The sequence below is a fragment of the Peromyscus leucopus genome, chromosome 8b (assembly GCF_004664715.2).
Source record: "Peromyscus leucopus breed LL Stock chromosome 8b, UCI_PerLeu_2.1, whole genome shotgun sequence".
Taxonomy (NCBI): domain Eukaryota; kingdom Metazoa; phylum Chordata; class Mammalia; order Rodentia; family Cricetidae; genus Peromyscus; species Peromyscus leucopus.
Genome location: NC_051086.1, coordinates 95,313,495 through 95,335,872, shown reverse-complemented (window position 1 = coordinate 95,335,872; position 22,378 = coordinate 95,313,495). Strand labels below are relative to the sequence as shown.

Below are 22,378 nucleotides of genomic sequence, written 5' to 3'. Positions count from 1 at the left end.
GAGGGAGAAAGTTAAGAGACACTAACTGGGGTACTGCCATGATGACTCAGTGGTTAAGAGTACTGGCTGCTCTTACAGAGACCCAAGTTTGGTTCCCAGCACCCACATTACAGCTCACAACCATCTGTAACTCTAGTTCCAGGGGACCTAACACCATTTTCTGACCTCTGCAGGTACCAAGCATGCACACGGTACACAGACATACATGCAGGTAAAACACTCACATATAAAATTAAATAAATAATTGGCTGGGCAGTGGAGGCGTGTGATGATATTATGTTCCCCAAAATATTGTTGTGCACCCTACTAAAGTTATCTGGGGTCAGAGAACAGAACAGCCACTAGATATAGAGGCCAGAAAATGGTAGTACACAGGCCTTTAATCCTAGCATTCCAGAGGCAGAGATCCGCCTGGATCTCTGTGAGTTCAAGGCCACACTGGAAACAGTCAGTCATAGTAACAAGAGTCTTTAATCCCAGGAAGTGATAGCAGGAAGCAGAAAGGTATTTAAGGCGAGAGGACGAGGAACTAGAGCCTGGTTAAACTTTTAGGCTTTGAGCAGCAGTTCAGCTGAGATTCATTCTGGATGAGGACTCAGAGGCTTCTAGTCTGAGGAAACAGGATCAGCTGAGAAACTGACAAGGTGAGGTGACTGTGACTTGTTCTGCTTCTCTGGTCTTCCAGCATTCACCCTAAAACCTGGCCCCGGGTTTGTTTTTATTAATAAGACCTTCTAACGATTCGTGCTACAGAGGCACATGCCTTTAATCCCAGAACTCTGGAAGCAGAGGCAGGCGGATTTCTGTGAGTTCAAGGCCAGCCTGGTCTACAGAGTGAGTTCCAGGACAGGCTCCGAAGTACACAGAGAAACAAAAAAACCAAAACAAACAAAAAAAATCCACCCCAATGTATACCCAGGTTATAATCTTTAAGCTGGCTGTGAACAAGAATGTGCAATGACGCTAGGCAGTGGTGGCCCACGTCTTTAATCCTAGGAGAGGCAGCTGGATCTCTGTGAGTTTGAGGCCAGCCTGGTCTACAGAGTGAGTTCTAGGACAGCGAGGGCTACAGAGAGAAACCCTGTCTTGCAAATGCATGAATGAATGAATGAATGAATGAATGAATGAATGAATGAATGAGTGTGCAATGACATAAGCAGTTTGGTAGATGTAGTGGCTCATGCTTGTAATCTCAGCATTTGGGAAGCAGAGGCAGGAGGATTGCCGTGAGTTCCTGGCCCCTTTGGCTACAGTGTGAGTCCCTCTCTCAGCCCAAGCATGGCTGGTAAAATGGCTCAGTAGGAAAAGAGGCTTGTCACCAAGCTGAATCCCTGTGAAGGGAGAGAACCAATTCCTGGGAGTTTTCTCTGACTTCATGTGCACACCAAGGAACTCAAGCGCGCTCTCTCTCTCTCTCTCTCTCTCTCTCTCTCTCTCTCTCTCTCATCTCTCTCTCTCTCTCACACACACACACACTCAATTAAAAAAATTAAAAAATAAATCTTTGAAGAGTTGAGCTGAAGTCCAGTCCTCTGAAGAGCAGGAAGCATTCTTAACCGCTGAGCCAAACCTCCAGACCCCTAAACCTTAAAACCATTTAACTGAAATTTAATTTCAAGAAATTTTTTTAAATTTTTATTTCTTTTTATGGTGTTTTGCCTGCATGTATGTCTGTGTGAGAGTGTCAGATCTTCTGGAACTGGAGTTACAGACAGTTGTGACCTGCCATGTGGTGGGTGCTGGGAATTGAATCCAAGTCTTCTGGAAGAGCAGCCAGTGCTCTTAATCACTAAGCCATCTCTCCAGCCCCTCAAGAAAAACTGAATACAAAAATCTTTCTTACATATTACACTAGTTACATATTTTATCAGCACATTGAAGCCATGAGGGTTTCCTTGAGACTAAACTATGTTATAAAAAAAAAAAAATCATAAAATAGGGGCCAGAGAGAAGACTCAGTGGTTAAGGCCACTGGCTGTTCTTCCAGAGGTCGATGTTTACTTCCCAGCACCCACTCAGCAGCTCACAACCACCTGTAACTCCAAACCCAAGAGATCTAAACCCTCTTCTGGCCTCAGGCACTGCATGTAAATGGGACACATACATGCAGGCAAAACACCTATACACATTTAAAAAATATTTTAGTCTTTAGATTTTTCTTTTACCAAAGAAACATTTCAAATGTAAAAGACACTATAACCTACCATCAATATTAACATCAATCTGTCTTATTTGTGTTAGAATAAAAAAGGGGGAGTTGACGATTTAGCCCAGTGGTAGAGCACTTGCCTAGTAAGCACAGGGCCCTGAGTTCAGTCCTCGAATTGGGGGGTGGGGGGAGTATCCTTAATCAACAGCCCAAAAATATTAAGTGGAAAATTCCAAAAATTATTTGTTTTGTAGTGTTACAGCCTTATATGTGACAAGCACGCTACCATTTAGATAGATCCTCAGTCTAAACAATTCTTAAATTTTAAATTGAACACCTAAGCTCTAGGTAGTGTCTCCTGTCTGTAATCATAGCACTTGGGCAAATAAGGCAGAAAGGACTAAAATTACAGACCAACTTGGGCTCTATATACAGAGACTTCAAGGTTGTCCTGAACAACACAGGCAGACCCCCTTTCCTAAAAAACAAGGCAGAGTGTTAGGGGAGCTGAAGAGATGGCTATTGGTTAAGAGCATTGGCTGTTCTTCCAGGTGCTGCCCACAACCATCTGTGACTCCAATTCCAGGGGATCTGATGCCCTCTTCTGACCTCTGTGGGCACCAGACATGCACCAGGCATGCCTACATACGGCAAAGCTATAAAAACAAGCAAAAACACTCCCCCACACAAAAATAATCTCAATAATATAAATCTAAAAATAAGTAAGAATTACTTTTTTTAAAAAATTGCAAAACTTAGCTTAAAAATCTCCTGTCCTGCCTAGGAATCTTTTGTCCAGTTTATGGAGTCTATATACCCTATTTACAGCTAGTCACTTAGAAATCCAGGTTATCAGATTGTCTGTACAGATGTACAAGTGCTTGTGTTCGACTATTATTTTACTTAACAATGGCCCAAAGGTATAAAAACAGTGATATAAATCTTGTTCTTCCATTAAAGAACAACCTGAGCATGGTAGCACACATGTTTAACCTCAGCATTTGGGAAGCAGAGGCATGTGGATCTCTGAGTTCAAGACCAGCCTAGTCTACAGAGTTCCAGGACAGCCAGGGCTACACAGAGAAACCCTGACTTGAAAACAACAACAAAAAGGAGAACAGAATAGTTCTTTTACCATGTGGTAACACTTTAAGATAGTTAGGAAGAATTAAAATATGCCACCATGATTTCAGGTATCTAAATGTGTGTGTATTTATTTGATTGTTTGTTTGATCACAATATAGCCCTTGCTGTCCTGCAACTCACTATAGAGACCATGATGTCCTGGAACTCACAGAAATTCACCTGCCTCAGCCTCCACCACACCTGGATTGATCTAATTAATTTGAACTCCTTTGTAGTGTTCTATCCTATGAATAAAGCAGTTATTTATTCAGACACTTCCTAAAGAAGTTTATTTCCATTTAAAAAAAAAAAACATTGCTTTGCTGCTTGTTTATATGTGTTACATATAAACAAAACAGTACTATAATAAACATCTTGGTTTAGAGTTTTCTTGTGCACAAGCAGAATTTTTTCAGAGAAAAAAAACCTTTGGGGGGTCGAGAGGAGGGATGAGAGGGGGATTTGTGTTTGGTATATAAAATGAATAAAAAATTTCTTTCTTTTTTTTTTTTTTAAAGATTTATTTATTTATTATGTATACAGAAGAGGGTGCCAGGTCTCATTACAGATGGTTGTGAGCCACCATGTGGTTGCTGGGAATTGAACTCAGGACCTTTGGAAGAGCAATCGGTGCTCTTAACCTCTGAGCCATCTCTCCAGCCCAAAAAAATTCTTAAATTTAAAAAAAAAGAAAGGAAGGAACCTAATGATGTGGTGGTCTATCTGGACTGCAGAGGGTGTGTGTGTGTGTGTGTGTGTGTGTGTGTGTGTATAAAACATTAACAAGACTTGACAAATTCCCTCCTGAATAGCTCCAACTAACACTTCACTGCACAAAGAATAAAGAAATTCAGTACCTTCTAAATCACTTAAAAATGTCTGATAACCTGGTGAATATTAAATGGCATTCTATGGTTTTAATTACAATCTCCCAAATTACAAACTCTGATTACTGAACATCTTACATTCTCCTCCTGGAAATTTCTGGTTTAACTGTTATCCCTTGAATACAAAAAGGTCCTTAGTTCAAGATCCAACACACACACACACACACACACACACACACACACACACATTTTAAAAGTTCCTGTTTCAAAATAATAATGTCACCTAGTTTTAATTTTTTGTTTAAAGTAGCAATAGTCCTTCCCATTGTTTTTTATCAGAACATATCCAATCAGTACCAAAACCTTTATGCCCAACTGGTCATAGACAACAAGCCTTCTGCCTATTCATAAACTGAATTAAGAAGGGTAGTGGGAGCCATGAATGGTGGGGCATTCCTGTAATCTCAGTACTCAGAAAGCAGAGCTAGGACGGTAACCCACAAGTTCAAGCTCAACCAGGGCCACATAACAAGACCTTGTCTCAAAACCTGAAAAGGTGGCTGATGATGGGTCAGTACATAAAGACTTCTGCTGCCAACCCTGACAACCTGAATCTGATCCCCAGGACCTCTACATACACACTATGACATCCCCTACACACACACACACACACACACACACACACACACACACACACACACAAAGAATGTAATTTTTTTTAGAAAAAGAAATGCTAGGGGAAAGAAGCACTTAACTGGAGTTTGCTCCAAAGAGTAAATTAAATTAATATTTTTCAAAGTTTGAAGCTTACGCCAACAAAACAACTGGTTTAGTTAGGGGTCTTCATCCTTATCTAAGTAACCATTTTGTCATCCATCAACACATACAGTGAAATTTTCATGGCAGCCAATTATTTGATCTACCAAAGTCAACATAACTTTACTACTTTACATTTGCAAATCCCATTTAGCTAACTACTACCATAACTACCTTAAAGGGGCTTAAAATGTTTATTTACTTTAGAAAGCTTTGTGTACAACATCAAATTATCAATATTTTCTCATTTCTCCTATGTTTAAGGAAATCTACCTGCTTATACTAATAAATCAAGCCATTTTTTACTTAACAGCTACTTTTTCTTTTCAGGTTACTGACACTTTTAGAAAAGTAAAAGAAGCCAGATGAACAAAAACATGTACCTTAAAAAGAGAACTCCATTAAACCTTTTAAATATCAGTCAATATCACCTCACCTCCCCAAAACATAGTAACACCCTAGACAGAGAGCCAACAAAGAGAACTCATAAAAACTGTGATAAGGATGCTGAGGTGTAGTTCCCCACAAGTGGTAGTTTCTGGTGAGGGTAGGGGTGGAAAAGGATTCAGTTTTCTTTAAGGAACTAGCCACGGGAGATTTGACCATTTCCAAATGAGTATATAGGCAAGACAAATTGGATTTTTTTTTTGGCAGGGGTTGGGGGGTAGGGGGGTAGGGGAGTTAGGGGTGTCATAAGGGTGAGGGGAGTGGACCTGGGAGAACTGGAGAGTGTGCTCAGGGTTTATGATGTGAAATTCCCAAATAACCAATAAAAATATTATGAAAAAAAAGTCAGTATTTTTTGCCCCTTATTAGAGATGCGTTTAAAAAGGTAACCAAAAGCAGGACGGTGGTGGTGCACGCCTTTAATCTCAGCACTCGGGAGGCAGAGGCAGGCAGATCTCTGTGAGTTTGAGGTCAGCCTGGGCTACAGAGCGAGTTCCAGGATAGGCTTGAAAGCTACACAGAGAAACCCTGTCTCGAACAACCAAAAAAAAAAAAAAAAAAAAAGAAAAAGGTAACCAAAAACAAGATAATCTACAGAAAGTGATTGAGTTAGCATTTACTGCCTGGTAAGTAGTAACCACTTAAAAGGGTATTGTGTACACACACACACACACACACACACACACACACACACACACACCAAAGTAACTGTTAGCATTTACTGCCTGGTAAGTAGTAACCACTTAAAAGGGTATTGTGTACACACACACACACACACACACACACACACACACACACACACACACACACCAAAGTAACTGTATTCTCATATAATTTAAAAAGCAGCATTCACCCAACAGTTTATAAATTAAATTTGAGGGGGCTGGAGAGATGGCTCAGAGGTTAAGAGCACTGACTGCTCTTCCAGAGGTTCTGAGTTCAATTCCCAGCAACCACATGGTGGCTCACAATCATCTGCAATGAGATCTGGTGCCCTCTTCTGGCCTGCAGTCATACATGTTGTATACATAATAAATAAATAAATCTTAAAAAAATAAATAAATTAAATTTGAAATTTAAGAACTGTGTTCTATCATATAGTTTTGGGGGTACCAGCACAAATGTTCTACCCAACAAAGAAAATTTAAAACATGCATGTGGACATAGGCATGTACGCTGATTACAAGACTATATAAAGTCATCTTTCCGGGGCTGGAGAGATGGCTCAGAGGTGACTAGCACTGACTGCTTCTTCCAAAGGACCCGGGGTCAATTCCCAGCACCGACATGGCAGTTCACAACTGTCTGTAACTCAAGTTCCAGGACCTGAAACCCTCACACAGACATACATGCAGGCAAAATACCAATGTACATAAAATAGAAATAAAAATTTAAAAAATTTAAAGTCATCTTTCCAAAAACAGCAAGGACCTGGTGATATAGCATGTTACTTCTCATATAGCAATACCATCATGTTAGTAAATATTACCTGAGTTCTGCAATTAAAAACAAAAACACTGCCCAGCGATGGTGGCGCACACCTTTACTCCCAGCAGCTGGAGGCAGAAGCAGATGGATCTCTAAGAGTTCGAGGTCAGCCTGGTCTACAGAGTGAGTTCCTGAACAGCCAGGGCTACACAGAGAAACCCGTCTGGGGGGGGGGGGGGAGAAGAAAAAGAAAAAAGAAAAAAGAAAGAAAGACCAAAAACTGAAACAAGGAAAACAAGAGGGACAGAGAGATGACTTAGTAGTAAAGAGCATTTATTGCTCTTGCAGAGGACCCGGGTTTTGTTCCCAATACCCACAACCATTCATTATTCTTCCAGGGAATCTGATGCCCTCTTCCCCGGCCCCCCAGGATTTATTTATTTATTTATTTATTTATTTATTTATTTATTTAAGATTTATTTAATTATGTATACAGTATTCTGCCTGCACACCAGAAGAGGACACCAGATCTCATTATAGATGGTTGTGAGCCACCATGTGGTTGCTGGGACACTGAGCCATCTCTCCAGCTGCACCCCCACCTCATGCCCTCTCTTGACCTCCATGGGCACTAAGCACACATGTGGTGCACACAAACACATGCAGGCAAAACACTCGTACACATAAAATAAGCAGATAAAAAATAAAAATAAAAGAGAAATAGGTTTTAATTTAAATGAATTTCAGCACTAAAACTGCCACTTTCTAACTTTAAAAAGTAAAATGCAGCCAGGCAATGGTGGTGCATGTATTTAATCCCAGCACTCAGGAGTCAGAGCCAGGCCAATCTCTGTGAGTTCGAGGCCAGCTTGGTCTACAAAGTGAGATTCAGGACAGGCACCAAAACTACACAGAGAAACCCTGTCTCGGAACCCCCGCCCCCCCCCAAAAAAGTGAAATGTTTAAGTTGACCTACAAATTGTGGTGATAATAAACTAACTTTCAATTCTTCCATTTAATGCCATAAAAGAGTAGAATGCCACTTCTTTGTTTCAGCTCCAGGATTAAATCTTTGGATTTCTATACAGATTGTACTTCAAATGAACCATATAAATGGCTGTACTAAAGCAGCGTGGTCCTTGGTAACAATTGTACAATGGAAGATTCCCAGGCACTACAGAGGTAGCAAGCAGACACAATTTTTCCTGAAAGCTTTCTCTGCAATGAAGTAACATGCTCCATCCATCAGGGCCTTGATCTTTTGGGGAAGATGACTTTGTATTGTGTTATAATCAGATAAATAGTAAATAAATCTTACATTTACTATAGTAAGACTCAATAGATTTTTCCTGACTGCCAAATCCAGATAAATTAATAAAGGAAAATGTCCAGTGATATAATCACAAACACAATCATTTGGAAGCCTGAAACACTTTCCCTAATAAGTGATTCCACTGCTAAAACTTTGCAGTAATTGTTGCCTTGGTGGAACAGAACTATAATTTCTCAAGTCAATGAGAAGCAAATTATCAGTCAATTCAAATTGAGCCAAGTTTTCTTACAAGTGATGTTGAAAAGAGCAAGTCAAACGAAACCAAGTTAAGAACTTTTTCTGTTTTGTTTTGTTTTTTAAGATAGTTTGTTTTGTAGCTTAGGCTGGTCTCCAACTCACTATGGTAATCCAGGCTGGCTGGAATTTGAGAACCACCTGTCTCTACCTCCAAAGAGTTGGGATTACAAGCATGTTACCACCACTCCCAGTCATCAATAAACATCATACATACACATACATACATATACACACACACACACACACACACACACACACACACACACAATATTGACCTTTATAGTTTGTGACTACTTATAAACACAATAAAGTTAAAACTGTATATAGGCATATTATGTATCTCTAAGTAGTCAACAGTTGAGCACGGTAAGACATGGGAATGAATTTTAGTGGTATTCATAACTACCCCTACTTTTTGAGACAAAGCTCTAGCTCCTGGAACTTTCTATATGGACCAGGTTAGTCTGGAGCTCAGAGATCTGCCTGCCTCTGCCTCCCAAATGCCATAATTAAAGAAAGGTGTGTGCCATCATACCTAGCCTTTTTTTGGGTGGGAGTGCCCAGGTTGCAGAGTCTCATGTAGCCCAGTCTAGTCTTGAATTCACTGTGCAGACAAGGATGACCTTAAACTTCTGATCCATGCTGGGCAGTGGTGGCGCAAGCCTTTAATCCCAGCACTTGGGAGGCAGAGCCAGGCATATCTCTGTGAGTTCTGTAAATTTGAGGCCAGCCTGGGCTACAGAGTGGGTCCCAGGAAAGGCGCAAAGCTACACAGAGAAACCCTGTCTCGAAAAACCAAAAACCAAAACAAAACAAAAAAAACAACTTCTGATCCTCCTGCCTTTACTTTCCAACCCCGGAGATTACCTGGTGGTGCTAGGGAGCCTGTGTGAGCTGGAAAAGCAACTCTCACTTACTGAGCCGCAACCCCCGTGCTACCTATGACCTCTTCCAAAATACAGTATACACAGTCTGAAGCAATAGGACCAGACAGTAAAGCTAGGTAAGTTATTTTCTATATTTCTAAAACATTTCCTGATCTAAAATAAAAATTCAAAGAGATTACAAATGACCAAAAAAACCAAAACCACAGGTTCGAAATCTCTAAAATCTGGGGAGCTGAGTTCAGTTAACACAACAGCTAGCAGAAAGCTCAGTTCTTTGCCACTGACTCACATACAGATTAGAATAGATTTACTTTACAACAAAAACAGATTCATTTATGTAGCAAAGTTCAAAGAAGCTTCACAGATAACTGGCTACTTAAGACCACATTTATCCAAGTTGTATTAGACATTGATAATCTAGAACCAGAAAGTTAAACTTTAAAAAAAAAAAAAAGCTTGTACACAATGCCAGAATAGACAATACAAAGTTCATACACTAAAGCTCATACCATTTACTTAGAAGAGAATCCATCACTCTCACTTCATTTTTAAGCTCAAACAAGCTTGCCTGACTCATTCCACAGACTTCTCCAGCTCAAGCTCAGTGAAACAAGAGAGGACAAGGTGCACACCAGGCTCTGTGACAAGACACAGTCCACAGCGAGAAGCAATGTGCCCGAGAGCAGGGAACACACAAGCAAGTTTAAAGGACAGGCACTAAGTTCATGAATCATATAGGGCACAGTTTGAGGTAACTGCTCTAAGTATTCTAGCACCAATGACATGCTCAGAGTGACCCACTATTTCAAAAAGGGAAAAGAGAAATCTAGAGTGTCAATTATAAACCTTAAACATTTCCATCCAAATCAGTGAATAAAGTTTAAATATTTCAAAGATAAGTTTGATTTATATGGAAAATTCACTACAGAATTCAATGCCAGGTGACTTCAGACAAAAGTTCACTACATAAAAGTTCTATGCATTAAGTTCCTGCACACCCTAAATCCTAAGCATGGACTCCACTACCAAGCTGGTGTGGTTTGCTTGCTTCCCCCCCCCTCCAGCTGAGGACCAAACCCCAAGCGCTCTACCACTGAGCTAAATCCCCAACCCCTTTTATCTATCTTTTTCTTTTGTGTGTCAGTCAGTGTGTCTGTCTCTGTCTTTCTAGACAGGGTCTTACTTTGCAGTCTGGCTGATTTGAAATTGGCCTTGACCTTGTAGTAATTGATCCTCCTGCCCCCAAAGGGTTAAAATTACAAGCATGAGCCACGAGGCCCAGTTTAGTGCCTTACATTTCTTATTTTATAGATACACTGTTTAAAAGCTGAACATAGAATGTGAGCAAATTCCTTATTACCCACTGTGGGGGTTTGAATAGAATGGCCCCCTAGACTCATGTGTTTGAATGCTTGGCCCATAGGAAATAGGCACTATTAGGAGGTGTGGCCTTGTTGAAGTGGGTGTGGCTTTGTTGGAGAAGGTGTGTCACTGGGGGAGGGCTTTGAGGTTTCAGAAGCTCAAGCCAGGCCTAGTGTGGCATTCTCTTCCTGCTGCCTTAGGAACGAGATCCTTCTCCAGTACCATGTCTGCCTGAGTGCTACCATGTCATGCCACCAGCCATGACATCAATGGACTACACCTCTGAACTGTAAGCCAGTCCCAATTAAATGTTTTCCTTTGCCCGGCAGTGGTAGCAAACACATTTAATTCAGGTACTTGGGAGGTAGCAGGAGGCCCATCTCTGAGTTTGAGGCCAGCCTGGTCTACAAAGCTAGTTATAAGACAGCCAGAGCTACACAGAGAAATTCTGTCTTGAAAACAAAACAAAACAAACAAACAGATTTCCTTTCTAAGAGTCGCTGTAATCATGGTGTCTCTTCACAGCAACAGAAACCCTAACTAAGACACCCACCTTATTAACTTTATTTGCTGGGCATTGAACACAAATCCTTGAAGCATGCATTCTTACCATTAAGCTACACCTTTAACACCACAAATTTAAGACCAATCAATGAGCTAACATAATGCTAGCATATTACTAATTTTGCCCATTTTCTAAAGTAACTAAAACTGTCACCCATGATTATGGAAAAATAAGGAAAACTTGGGCATAAATTTTCATAACACATGGTTAACAATAACATCTACTTAGATGGCAAGCTTTTCGCCTGCCAAACCAACGCCGGTGTCTGTAACTCTCCTCTTACTGCCAATGTAGTCATCTGCAACATGGCTATTTTGTTGGTAGAACCCAGAGACTTTAGAGTACATTCTGATTTCTGGGCTGATACAGAGAGAGCATCCAACTCTTTTTTGTTGTTGTTTGGGGTTTTTTTGTTTGTCTGTTTTCGTTTTTTTCGAGACAGGGTTTCTCTGTGTAGCCTTGGCTGTCCTGGAACTCACTCTGTAGACCAGGCTGACCTGGAACTCACAGAGACACCCCTGCTTCTCAAGTGCTGGGATTAAAGGCATGTGCCACCACTGCCCAGCCTGAGAGTGTCCAACTCTTAAGAATTCCAACCTCGGGCTAGAGAGATAGCTCAGAGGCTAAAAGCACTGGCTGTTCTTCCAGAGGTCCTGAGTTCAATTTCCAGCACCCACATGGTGGCTCATAACCATCTATAATGATATAATGAGATCTGGTGCCCTCTTCTGGCTTGCAGACATACATGCAGGCAGAACACTGTATACATAAAAAAATTTTTTAAAATAGGAAAATAAAAAAAGAATTCCAGCCACTCAACCAAGGACTGCAGTCACACTCACACACTCACATAAGCCTAGAATATAATTTAATTAATAATCAATAATGGCAGATTAGATTTTGAAATTTCTGCAGACATTTATTTTTTTAATTAATTTATTTTTCTATTATCAGCTTGATACGGTACACATTCTTATACTAATAATGAAATGTTTCACTGAGGCTTGCAGACATCTATTGATTCAACACATCCAATATAAAAGTGAAAATGAAGGCTGGAGAGATGGTTCTATGGTTAAGAGCACTGGCTGCTCTTCCAGAGGACTTGGATTCAACTCCCAGCACCCACATGGCAGCTCACAAGTGTCGGTAACTCCAGTTCCAGGGGACCTGACACCCATGGCAAAACATCAATGTACATTAAAAAAAAGAAAAAAAGTTACCTATAAAAGTGAATTATAGGCCTAAAAATCTCTCCAGGCCCATAAGACATTTTTCAGGGCCTGCTGAAACTGAGCAGTGGCTCGTGCTTTTATAATCCTAGTGCTCCCTAGGCAGAAGGACTGATGAGCTTTTGAGGGTAGCAAGGAATGCACATTGAGTGCCAAGGCAGGCTGAGCCACAAAGACCGACCTCATTTCAAAAAGACCACAATCAGGGCTGGAGAGATGGCTCAGAGGTTGGGAGCACTGGCTCTTCCAGAGGTCCTGAGTTCAATTTCTGCAACCACATGGTGGCTCACAACCATCTGTAATGAGATCTGGTGCCCTCTTCTGGCATGCAGTCATACATGCAGACAGAACATGTGTATAGAATAAATAAATAAATCTTAAAAAACAAAACCAAAAAAAACCCCACGACAATCAGAAGAGGTGTCTAAGAGCCAGGAGGTGGTGGCACACACCTTTAATCCTAGCACTAGGGAGGCAAAGGCACGTGGGTCTTGAGTTCTAGGCCAGTCTAATCTACACAGAGTTCCAGGACAGCCAGGGCTACACAGGGAAACCCTGTCTAGGGAAAAAAAAAAAAAGAAAGAAAGAAGAGTCATCTATGTAAAATATAATTTATTATTACTGTTATTATTATTATTTTGTTTTTCAATTAAGGATTTCTCTGTGTAGCCTTGGCTGTCCTGGAATTAGTTCTGTAGCCCAGGCTGGCTTTGAACTCACAGAAATCTGCCTGTCTCTTCCTCCCTAGTGCTGGGATTAAACAAAAATTATAAAAGATAATTTTTACATCATTACACATTGTCTAATTTTTTCCACTTTTCACAGTAATCTAATACCTGAGGCCAGGTTAAAAATCCACCAAGTTTCTAATACGTAACCTGTACCAATACTCTGCCATAAAATTTTGCAACTCTAAACAACTAAGGCAACCAAGCAACTTGCCATATTCTATGATATGATATATCAACTGTTAAGAAAGTAACCTAACTGGGCGGTGGTGGCGCACGCTTTTAATCCCAGCACTCGGAAGGCAGAAGCAGGCGGATCTCTATGAGTTCAAAGCCAGTCTGGGCTACAGAGTGAGTTCCAGGAAAGGCGCAAAGCTACACAGAGAAACCCTGTCTCAAAAAAAAAAAAAAAAGTAATCTAATGTCATTATTCAATTTAAAGTTTAGAATATTTTAAATTTCCACAATGAAACCACCTAATGCTACAACTTAAACATATAGCTTCAATTTGTGGATCCAGTTGCTTTAACTACTGTTAATGTCACTCACACTTCCAAAGGGACAACTAAAAAGTCCATTCATCCCTTAGTCAACTCGTTAAGATTCACTAGCACCCCATCTTTGTGTTGCCACCTAGCCTGAAAAGAACTGGGGGCAGGGGGGCTTGAAGGCCAAGACGACGGCTCAGTGGATAGCTGCATTTGCTGCCAAGACTCTTGAGTTTGATCCCAGAGCCCCACATAGTTAGTGAACAGACAGAACTAACTCCCACAAGTTGCCCAATGACCTCTACAGGCATGCCTTGGCACCCAAGTGTGCACACAGACACATGCACTCACAGGTAAACACACAAAACAAATAAATGAGGGAAGTGTTTTGTTAATTCTTTGTAAAGCCTATTCTATTAAAAAGATCCAGCCAGGCGGTGGTGGTGCACAGTCTTTAAACCCAGCACTGGAGAGGCAGAGCCAGGAGGATCTCTGTGAGTTCAAGGCCAGCCTGGTCTACAGTTTGTTCCAGGACAGGCTCCAAAGCTACACAGAGAAACTCTGTCTCAAAACCCCCTCCAAAAAGAAAAAAAAAAAAAAGATCCACTCATTTCCTCATGGCAAATTCACCAACCCGGCAAATAACATGGTGTGCGCCTAGAATCTACTCTGGACGCTGAGGTATGAGATGGTGAGTTCAAGGCCAGCCTGGGCAACTAGATCTTCATCTCAAAGAAAGTTACTAAATCCTGATGATGGCGAACATCTAACCTTGTGCTTCCCAATGACAGAACCAATCTTCTACATATTTTCATCTCTTTAGAGAGGTAGCATCTGGGTAAAAGTAATTGACTGGGAGCTAAACAACCTGAGTAAGAACCCAAGATCCCATGGCGAGATGATCAAAGACACCAAGTGTTGTCCTCTGACCATACATACCATAGCACCCACTCATGCCCACCCACTCACACACGCTGTTTTAAAGGGGAGGGGGTCAAAAGCAGCATGTTGCTGCTGGCTGTTCTAACACCAGTAAAATTCACTTAATAACCAGTAAACAAATCGTACTATTTTTCCTCAAGTTTCTTAATTCAATATGTACACCTTCCAGAATTACAAACTCCAGTCAACTTTCTCAATGTTAGTCTTTTCACACAGTTCGCACTCATCCAAGGCTAGGTCCTTTTCCAAAGGTCTGCCAAGCCACAAGACACTCTACTTCGATCTGCCCCTGCCAATACCTATCAAACTGAAGCCACTTGGCATAAACCAGAGTTTCCTAAATAACACTTTCAAATCATAATTTAGACCCAACATGCACACATCCTGATTTTATATGTGTGTGTATGTGTGTGTGTATTTTTTTTTTCTGGAGCTGAATCCCTAACCCTGAGCTAAAAATCCCTAACCACTGATTTATATTCCTTTTTTTTTTTTTTTTTTGGTTTTTCGAGACAGGGTTTCTCTGTGTAGCTTTGCGCCTTTCCTAGAACTCACTTGGTAGCCCAGGCTGGCCTCGAACTCACAGAGATCCGCCTGGCTCTGCCTCCCGAGTGCTGGGATTAAAGGCGTGCACCACCACCGCCCGGCCCTGATTCATATTCTTAAAGAAAAATTGTAAATCATCTCACTTTCACAAAAGTCCTGCCTTTTGATGCTGCCAGCACCTACAATCTTCAAGCTCTCAAACCAATGCCCCAAATCTAACAGTATGTATTTTTTAACAATTAATTATTTATTTATTTTATTCTATGTGCATTGGTGTTTTGCCTGTATGTATGTCTGTGTGAGACTGTTGGTTCCTGGAGTTAGCAGAAAGTTGTGAGTTGTGGGTGCTGGGAATTGAACCCGGGTCCTCTGGAAGAGCTGTAACCGCTGAGCCATCTCTCCAGCCCCTAAGAGTATACTTTTAAGTTCTGCCCTTTTACACCAATTTTCAAACTGAGTATCATCCTTTCTGGGCCTTCAGTTCATGAGCACTAGTCTCCGTTTCTCTCATTTCATCACAACAGATACACGCCCTCATCTTTCAGGTTGAGGCCTACTGGCCTAGCTTCCTCCACCACCGCTCCTGCTCCCCACCCCTAGCTGGTGTAGGAAAAGAAACGGAACCAATTCTATTTCCCACCATTCCTTTCACAGATAGGCCATTAAACAGTTGGCAATTTTCATCTCCGATTTCATACAACACATCATGCAACATGGTATCTCTATCATCAATGTCCGTTGGGGACCTTTATGGGCCATCTCTACTAATGGTCTCCAAAAGCAAACGATACTGCCAGATAATGCTTCGGGGAGGAGGGAGGAGAGTATGATTCACCAAAAACTGCCAAGAAGAGTAATGGAATATTTTCACCAGGGGCAGCCTAAGACTGAGAGCCTTCTTTCAGAGGAGGGGACGGCTGAAGAACCATCGCTGCGGCGGCTGTAAATCCACCGGCTTCAAAGGCCCCGAGAGCCAGGCAGCTAGGAAACGCGGAGCTGGGGTCCTCCCGCAGCCTCTCCGGAGGTTAGGGGAGAACAAAGTCACTGCTGCACTGTCATTTGCGGGGAAGGGGGAGGGGGGCGGATCATCCTGCAAACCCGGCCCCTGGGCAGGATCAGGCCGAGAGAACTCGGCGGTGAGGCGGCCGGGGATTAACATTCTCGTTCCACTCTCCCCCCCCCCTTCGAGACGCTCCCCTGCTCGCTCCCGAGGGCCTGATGACCACCCCCTTCCAACCTATCCCCCGTGGGGTGAAGGGACAACCAGACCAGAACCGAGTCCGCCAGGCTGGGACCCAGCAGGCACTCTTAGCCCCGTCTGGTTCCCCACCCCCCAAGCCAGCCTCTCCCAGGGCTCGGGGCCCGGAAGGCGGGGACCCGGGGCGCCGCACACAGGTGTGCAGGGGGGGGGGGGCGAGGGGCGCAGCGCCCTCCGCCCGCCAGCCTCCCGCGCCGCGGTCCCGCCCGGCCAGGCCCAGCACGCCGGGCCTCGAGGGGCGCGCCGCACCCGCCTCCCGCCCGGTCCCGCGGCCCACGCGCCCAGCCCGCCCCGGCCTCCAGCCCAGCCCGCGGGCGCGGCCTAACTGCTCGCCCGCTGCTCGCCGCCGGCGCCCGAGGGTCGCCGTACCTGGGCGGCGGCCTCCAGCTTGCCCTCGAAGGTGAAGTCCAGCAAGTCGGGCTTGAGGCAGAGGCTGTAGTTGATGGGCGACACCTCGGCGGGCAGCCGCTCGAAGGGCCGCTTCTCCGGCATCGCGGCGAGGCCCAGGCTGTGGAGGAGGCGGCGGCGGCGGCGGCGGAGAGAGGAGCGGCTGAGGAGGAGAAGGAGGGGAGGAGGCGGAGGGCCGAGGAGGAGCAGGCGGCGAGCGAGGGAGGGGGCGGCGGCTGCCAGCCACATCCACCGGGCGCGGGCGACCGCCTGCCGAGAGCCGCCGGGGAGGCTGGGGCGGGGGGACAGACCCAGCGGGTGCCTGGGCCGGGCGGGCGGGCGGCGGTGCGGGCGGCGGGCGGGCGGGCGGCGGAGCGGGCGGGCAGGCGGGCGGGCTGCCTACGGGGAAGGGGCGGAGGGGAGGGCAGGGGAGGAGGGCAGGGAGGGAGGAGGCGGCGGCGGCGGCGTGCGCGGCCCGCGGGCGGGCGCGCCCCCGCCGAGGGCGCGCGCCGAGGGCGGGCGGGGCCGCGGGGGCGCGGCCGGCGGCCGGGAAGGCGCGGGGCGCTCTGGGCGCTGCACCTGTCGGCGGCGCCGCTCGGCCTGGGGCAGGAGAGGGAGCCGCGAAGGGAGGGCGTGGATGGAGGAGGAGCTCCCGAGGTGCCGAGGGGAAGGAATGGAAGCCTCCGCCGCGGCGGTCGGTCCGGCCGGGGTGACGTGTGGAAACAGCCGTTCCGCCTCGGCGGTCTAATCCTGACCCGAGGCTCTTTTCTGTCACACGGCTAGTTGAAGGGGACGACCTGAAAACATTTCTTTTCTTTTTTTTTTTTAAACCAGAAACTCTTTAGTTCTCCAAGGCGCTCCGACCAGTGAGATCGGGACCTTTGGGAGAGTGGTTTCAGACATGAGAAGGACCGGACCCCATAATTTAACATAATATACAACATAATGCTTCAGAGTTGGGCATGGAGACTGAGGCAGGAGGATCATCGCGGTCCAGCCTGGTCTCCAGAGTGAGTTCCAGGATAGTCTGGGCACGGAGAAAGATTTTGACTCAAAAAACATAGATTAAAAATAAATATGTCTCCGGGATCTTATCTTCTTGTGGTGCTAGGCCTTGAACTCATAGCTTTCATACAGGCTAGGCAAGTCCTTTGCGACTAAGCCACACCTCAAGCTCCTCGTTTTTTTGTTTCTGCTTTTTTTTTTTTTGGTTTTTGGTTTTTTGAGATAGGGTTTCCCTGTGTAGCTTTGCGCCTTTCCTGGAACTCACTTGGTAGCCCAGGCTGGCCTCGACCTCACAGAGATCCGCCTGGCTCTGCCTCCCGAGTGCTGGGATTAAAGGCGTGCGCCACCACCGCCCGGCTTGTTTCTGCTTTTTTAAATGACAGGACTCTACCAATTGTGACTTTCATAAAAATGTCCTAACTGTGGCTCTCTCCATTCTGTAGTTAAATTAGACATGAGTCTAAATTAGATCAAGGGAAAAGATATGTATTCCTAAAAGCATATATCTTTATAAGAAATTTCTAAAGTAGAGCCAAAACTTCATTTCCGAGACTCAGTGGAGAATGCTCTCTTGGACAAGACCTGTCCATAGACATCACCACATCACACTGTGAGCCACTGGGTAGAATTAAAACAAGGGAGATAGCCAGACAATGGTGGCAATCGCCTTTAATCCCGGGAGGCAGGAGCAGGCAGATCTCTGTGATTTCAGGGCCAGCCTGATCTACAGAGCAAGTTCCAGAATGTCCAGGGCTATACAGAGAAACCCTGTCTCAGGGGGAAAAGAAAAGAAAGTTCATGACTTGCCCAAGACCTGTATACAGGCGGGGTTGGAGTTGGGACCCAGTCGGTTTCTTTTATCTCCATGGAACTTTACAACAGCTCCCTTCATAATTCTGCCATTTTGTCTTATTCTAATCTAACTGTATATCAGTTTCCCCAAGATATTTTCATTTTAAAAATACCCAAAAGGCTTCCTGTGTCAAAGCAAAATTGATTTATAACCATCTAAGGCTGTCTGTGAGCTATTTTGGCCTCAAACTCGGAGATCCACCTGCCTCTGCCTTCCTCGTGCTGGGATTAAGGTGAGCGCCACCCCCCACCCCCACTCCCCACCCACCCCCGCTCGTCTGACTTGTTTTTTCTTACCCTTTAACACACATTCTCCAGTCTAACCTGTTACTGTTTGGCCCCTACAGCTGCCTCGTTTGCCTTCTACCATTGCTCACAAATTAGTGCTGGAATGGCCTCCTCATCCTTTTCTGTCAAGCTCCTGCGCCTCCTGTCCTCACTTTGCCGGAAACAGTCCTCGTTGACTGATGCCACCCAGCTCTAACCCTCTCCCCTTAGCTCCGGTACTGACTCTGCTGACTTATTTGTACTTGTTCTTATGTTTTGCGATGGAATGTATAGGGTTTGGTTTGGTTTGTAGGATAAATACTAGCAAGAGTTGGCTTGGTTTTTTATTTTTTTTTCCTGAGACAGGGTCTCACCCTATAGCCCATGCTGGCCTCGGACTCAATATATAGGCCAGGCTGGCATAAATCTGTTGCAATTTTCCTGCCTCAGCCTCCCCCAGGTGTTTACAGGCATGCACCACCACCAGTTTGTTTTCATACTTTATTTTCCTTCTCTCCTCTTCTTTTCTTTCTCCCCCCCCCCCTTAAGACCGGGTCTCACTATGTGGTCTTGACTCTGACTAGCATAGAATTAACTGTGTAGACCAGGCTGGCTCCTAACTCAAAAGAGTTAGCAGCTTGCCTCTGCTCCCCAAGTAAAAGACAGGAGCCACCACGCCATGTCATTTCTTTTTGAAACAGGGTCTCAGACTGAAGCCCTAGATGGCCTTAAACACGTAGTCATCCTCCTGCCTCAGCCTCCTGGGTGCTGGGATTACAGGTTTGAGCCACCACACCTAGCTCTCTTCCTTGTCTTTCTGTTTCGTTTCCTTTTTGAAGAGCTCCCTCTCTAGCTCTTTTATGGCTTTCAGTAATAGGCCCCTGAACAAAGTACACCTCAGTTGTCAAGCTGACTCACAGCTGGCCACGAGAGGACATCTTATTCAGTCTGTGTTGTCTTTCCTGTACCAGATCTGTGCCCCACAGGGAAACTGTGAACCTAAGACTATAGACAGTCTTCTTTTATTAAATAAAAGGATTAAAAGGAAAATGCACATGGGCTGGGGTGTAGGCTTAGTGTTAGAGTGCTTGCCTGACATGTACAAAAAGTTCTGGGTTCAATTCCTAGGCCCCCACCATCTCAAAAAAACTACTTCATACCAGCAGTAATTTTGAACTTGCTGAGAAAGAAGAGAATAATCATATTCAGCCCCCATCCCTGATTTACATAACCCAGGAGATTTCAGTATATCAAGCATTTCCTACCTGGGAATGGATACCCACCTAACTTCTATTCTATTAAGGCTTCTCTAAAACAGTTGAGATGGAGAATTCCAGGGCCTTTGGAAATTCTCCTTAGTGCTTCCAACAGACTAGGGAAGTCAGTGCTATCAGGAGATCATCAATCAGCCTTACTTTTAACAGATTTCTCGATATGTTTACCAAGCCCCTGAAAAATGTGCAAATAAGAAGAAGAAATCCTGTTCTAATCCATAAGCTTCAATAAAAAGTTTAAAAGGGGGCAGGCAGGATGGCTCAGAGGGTAAAGGTACTTGCCTCCAAACCTCACAATCTTCATTCCATCCCCAGAACCCACACATTGGGGGAAAAAACTGACTCCTGCAAGTTGTCCTCTGATTTCCACTTGTCCTGTCACACACACACACACACACACAAGCGCACACACGACCTACAGACACAGGGTTGGGGGTAGAGTGGGAGGGCATATGAGAAACAAATATTTAAAGAGCTGAGACAGGATTGCCACAACTTTGAGCTTAGCCTGGGCTACATAGTGAGTTCCAGGCAAGCCTGAGCTATCTTCCAAAACAATAACAAAAGAAGAAAAAAAAGAAAGAAAGAAAGAAAGAAAGAAAGAAAGAAAGAAAGAAAGAAAGAAAGAAAGAGGGGTTGGGGATTTAGCTCAGTGATAGAGCGCTTGCCTAGCAAGCACAAGGCCCTGGATTCGGTCCTCAGCTTCAGGGAAAACGAAAGAAAGAAAGAAAGGAAGGAAGGAAGGAAGGAAGGAAGGAAGGAAGGAAGGAAGGAAGGAAGGAAGGAAGGAAGGAAAGAAAGAAAGAAAGAAAGAAAGAAAGAAAGAAAGAAAGAAAGAAAGAAAGAAAGAAAGAAAGAAGAAAGAAAGAAAAGAAAAGAAAAGAGAAAACCCCTAGTATCTTGCCTGCATTAGGCAGGTGGGAGGTGATGGAGCAATTGTAATATTGTAATTGGAAGTGAACACACTAGCATCAGAAGTTCATGGTCATCCTCCCTTATGTAAAGAGTTTGAGACCAGCCTGGGCTACATGAACCCTATCTCAAAAAAAAAAAAAAAGACTGGTATAGTGTCCTGTACCTTTAACCCTAGCTCAGGAGGCGGAAGTTCAAGTCCATCCTGGTCTATAGCGAATTCCAGCATAGCCAGGCTACACAGAGAAACCATCTCAAAAAACAAAATAATAGTAACAATAAACAAATACATACATAAAATTTTTGAAGGTTAAGAAAATAGGCTGGGGATATAGCTCAGTGGTACAGTGCTCATTTGCCCTGAGCTCAAGACTCTGAGGACACAAGGAGGTAATCTCAGTAAGTGTCTTCTGTGTGACCAAGAACAAGTCATATACATTGTCTGCCTTGGTTTCCACATCCATAAGTGAGATTTGGGCTTCACTTGGGGCTTGAAATTTTCTGTGAAAAGGTTTTACCATTTTTGTAATATGATGGGTAAAGGGATAAGCATAAAGGATTCATGGAGAAAATGTAGATCACTGAAAGAGATGATTCAAAGCAAAGATAATACGAAGGAGTTAGAGTAGGGAGCCAAAATATCCAGACAGAAAAGAAACCCTGGCTGTGGAACATGGAAAGGGGAAGAGAAAGATGTAAAAAACATGGGAGACCATAAAACCTACCATGTTAGATCAAAACAAAACATCACTATCCCTGACTTGGAAATTTTTGCCTCAACATCAATTTCAAGGGTGAAAATTATAACTCTACTTCTACTAATATGATTCTTACCTGTGGAATATGAAGAAGGAGCTCCAAAAGCCAGGGACACAGAAAGTTGGAGCACAGTCCATCTAGAAGTGACGCCAGCCTTGGCTGTCTTCTGTAAGTTAAAATGGCTGTTGTAATGACAGTTGGAAATGAAAATAAACGGAATGTTGTCACTCTCCTGTGTTCTTCATGAAAGGGAAGTAGGTTAATTCGGTATACATTAAGAAGCATATTATATGTCCAGGGCAGTGTGTTGGCGCACATCTTTAATCCCAGCACTCTGGAGGCAGAGGCTAGTGGATTTATTTGAATTTGAGACCAGCCTGGTCTACATAATGAGTTCTGGGCGTGTGTGTGTGTGTGTGTGTGTGTTGTGTGTGTGTGTGTGTGTGTGTGTGTGTGTGTACATATATTTGGTTTTTGATTTTTCAAGACAGAGTTTCTCAGTGTAACCCTGGCTGTCCTGGAACTCACTCTGTAGACCAGGCTGGCCTCAAA

The 22,378-nt window shown here is 44.0% G+C and overlaps 1 protein-coding gene across 2 annotated transcripts in view; it reads right to left on the bottom strand.

Moving 5' to 3' along the window:
• The window catches only part of Npepps (aminopeptidase puromycin sensitive), an 89,602-nt gene extending 67,624 nt beyond the window's left edge, over nucleotides 1–21,978 (bottom strand). The window contains exons 1-2 of one of the 2 annotated variants that reach the window (XM_037201294.1): nucleotides 21,902–21,978; nucleotides 16,740–16,920 (exon numbers count right to left, since the gene is read on the bottom strand). In XM_037201294.1, the coding sequence (XP_037057189.1) occupies nucleotides 16,740–16,920; nucleotides 21,902–21,963 (243 nt within the window). In that variant the 5' untranslated portion in view covers nucleotides 21,964–21,978. Of the gene's footprint in view, nucleotides 1–16,739; nucleotides 17,087–21,901 lie in introns of those variants that run through there. The other variant, XM_028869070.2, reaches the window with a different exon arrangement.
• Between the last annotated feature and the right edge of the window lie 400 nt (nucleotides 21,979–22,378).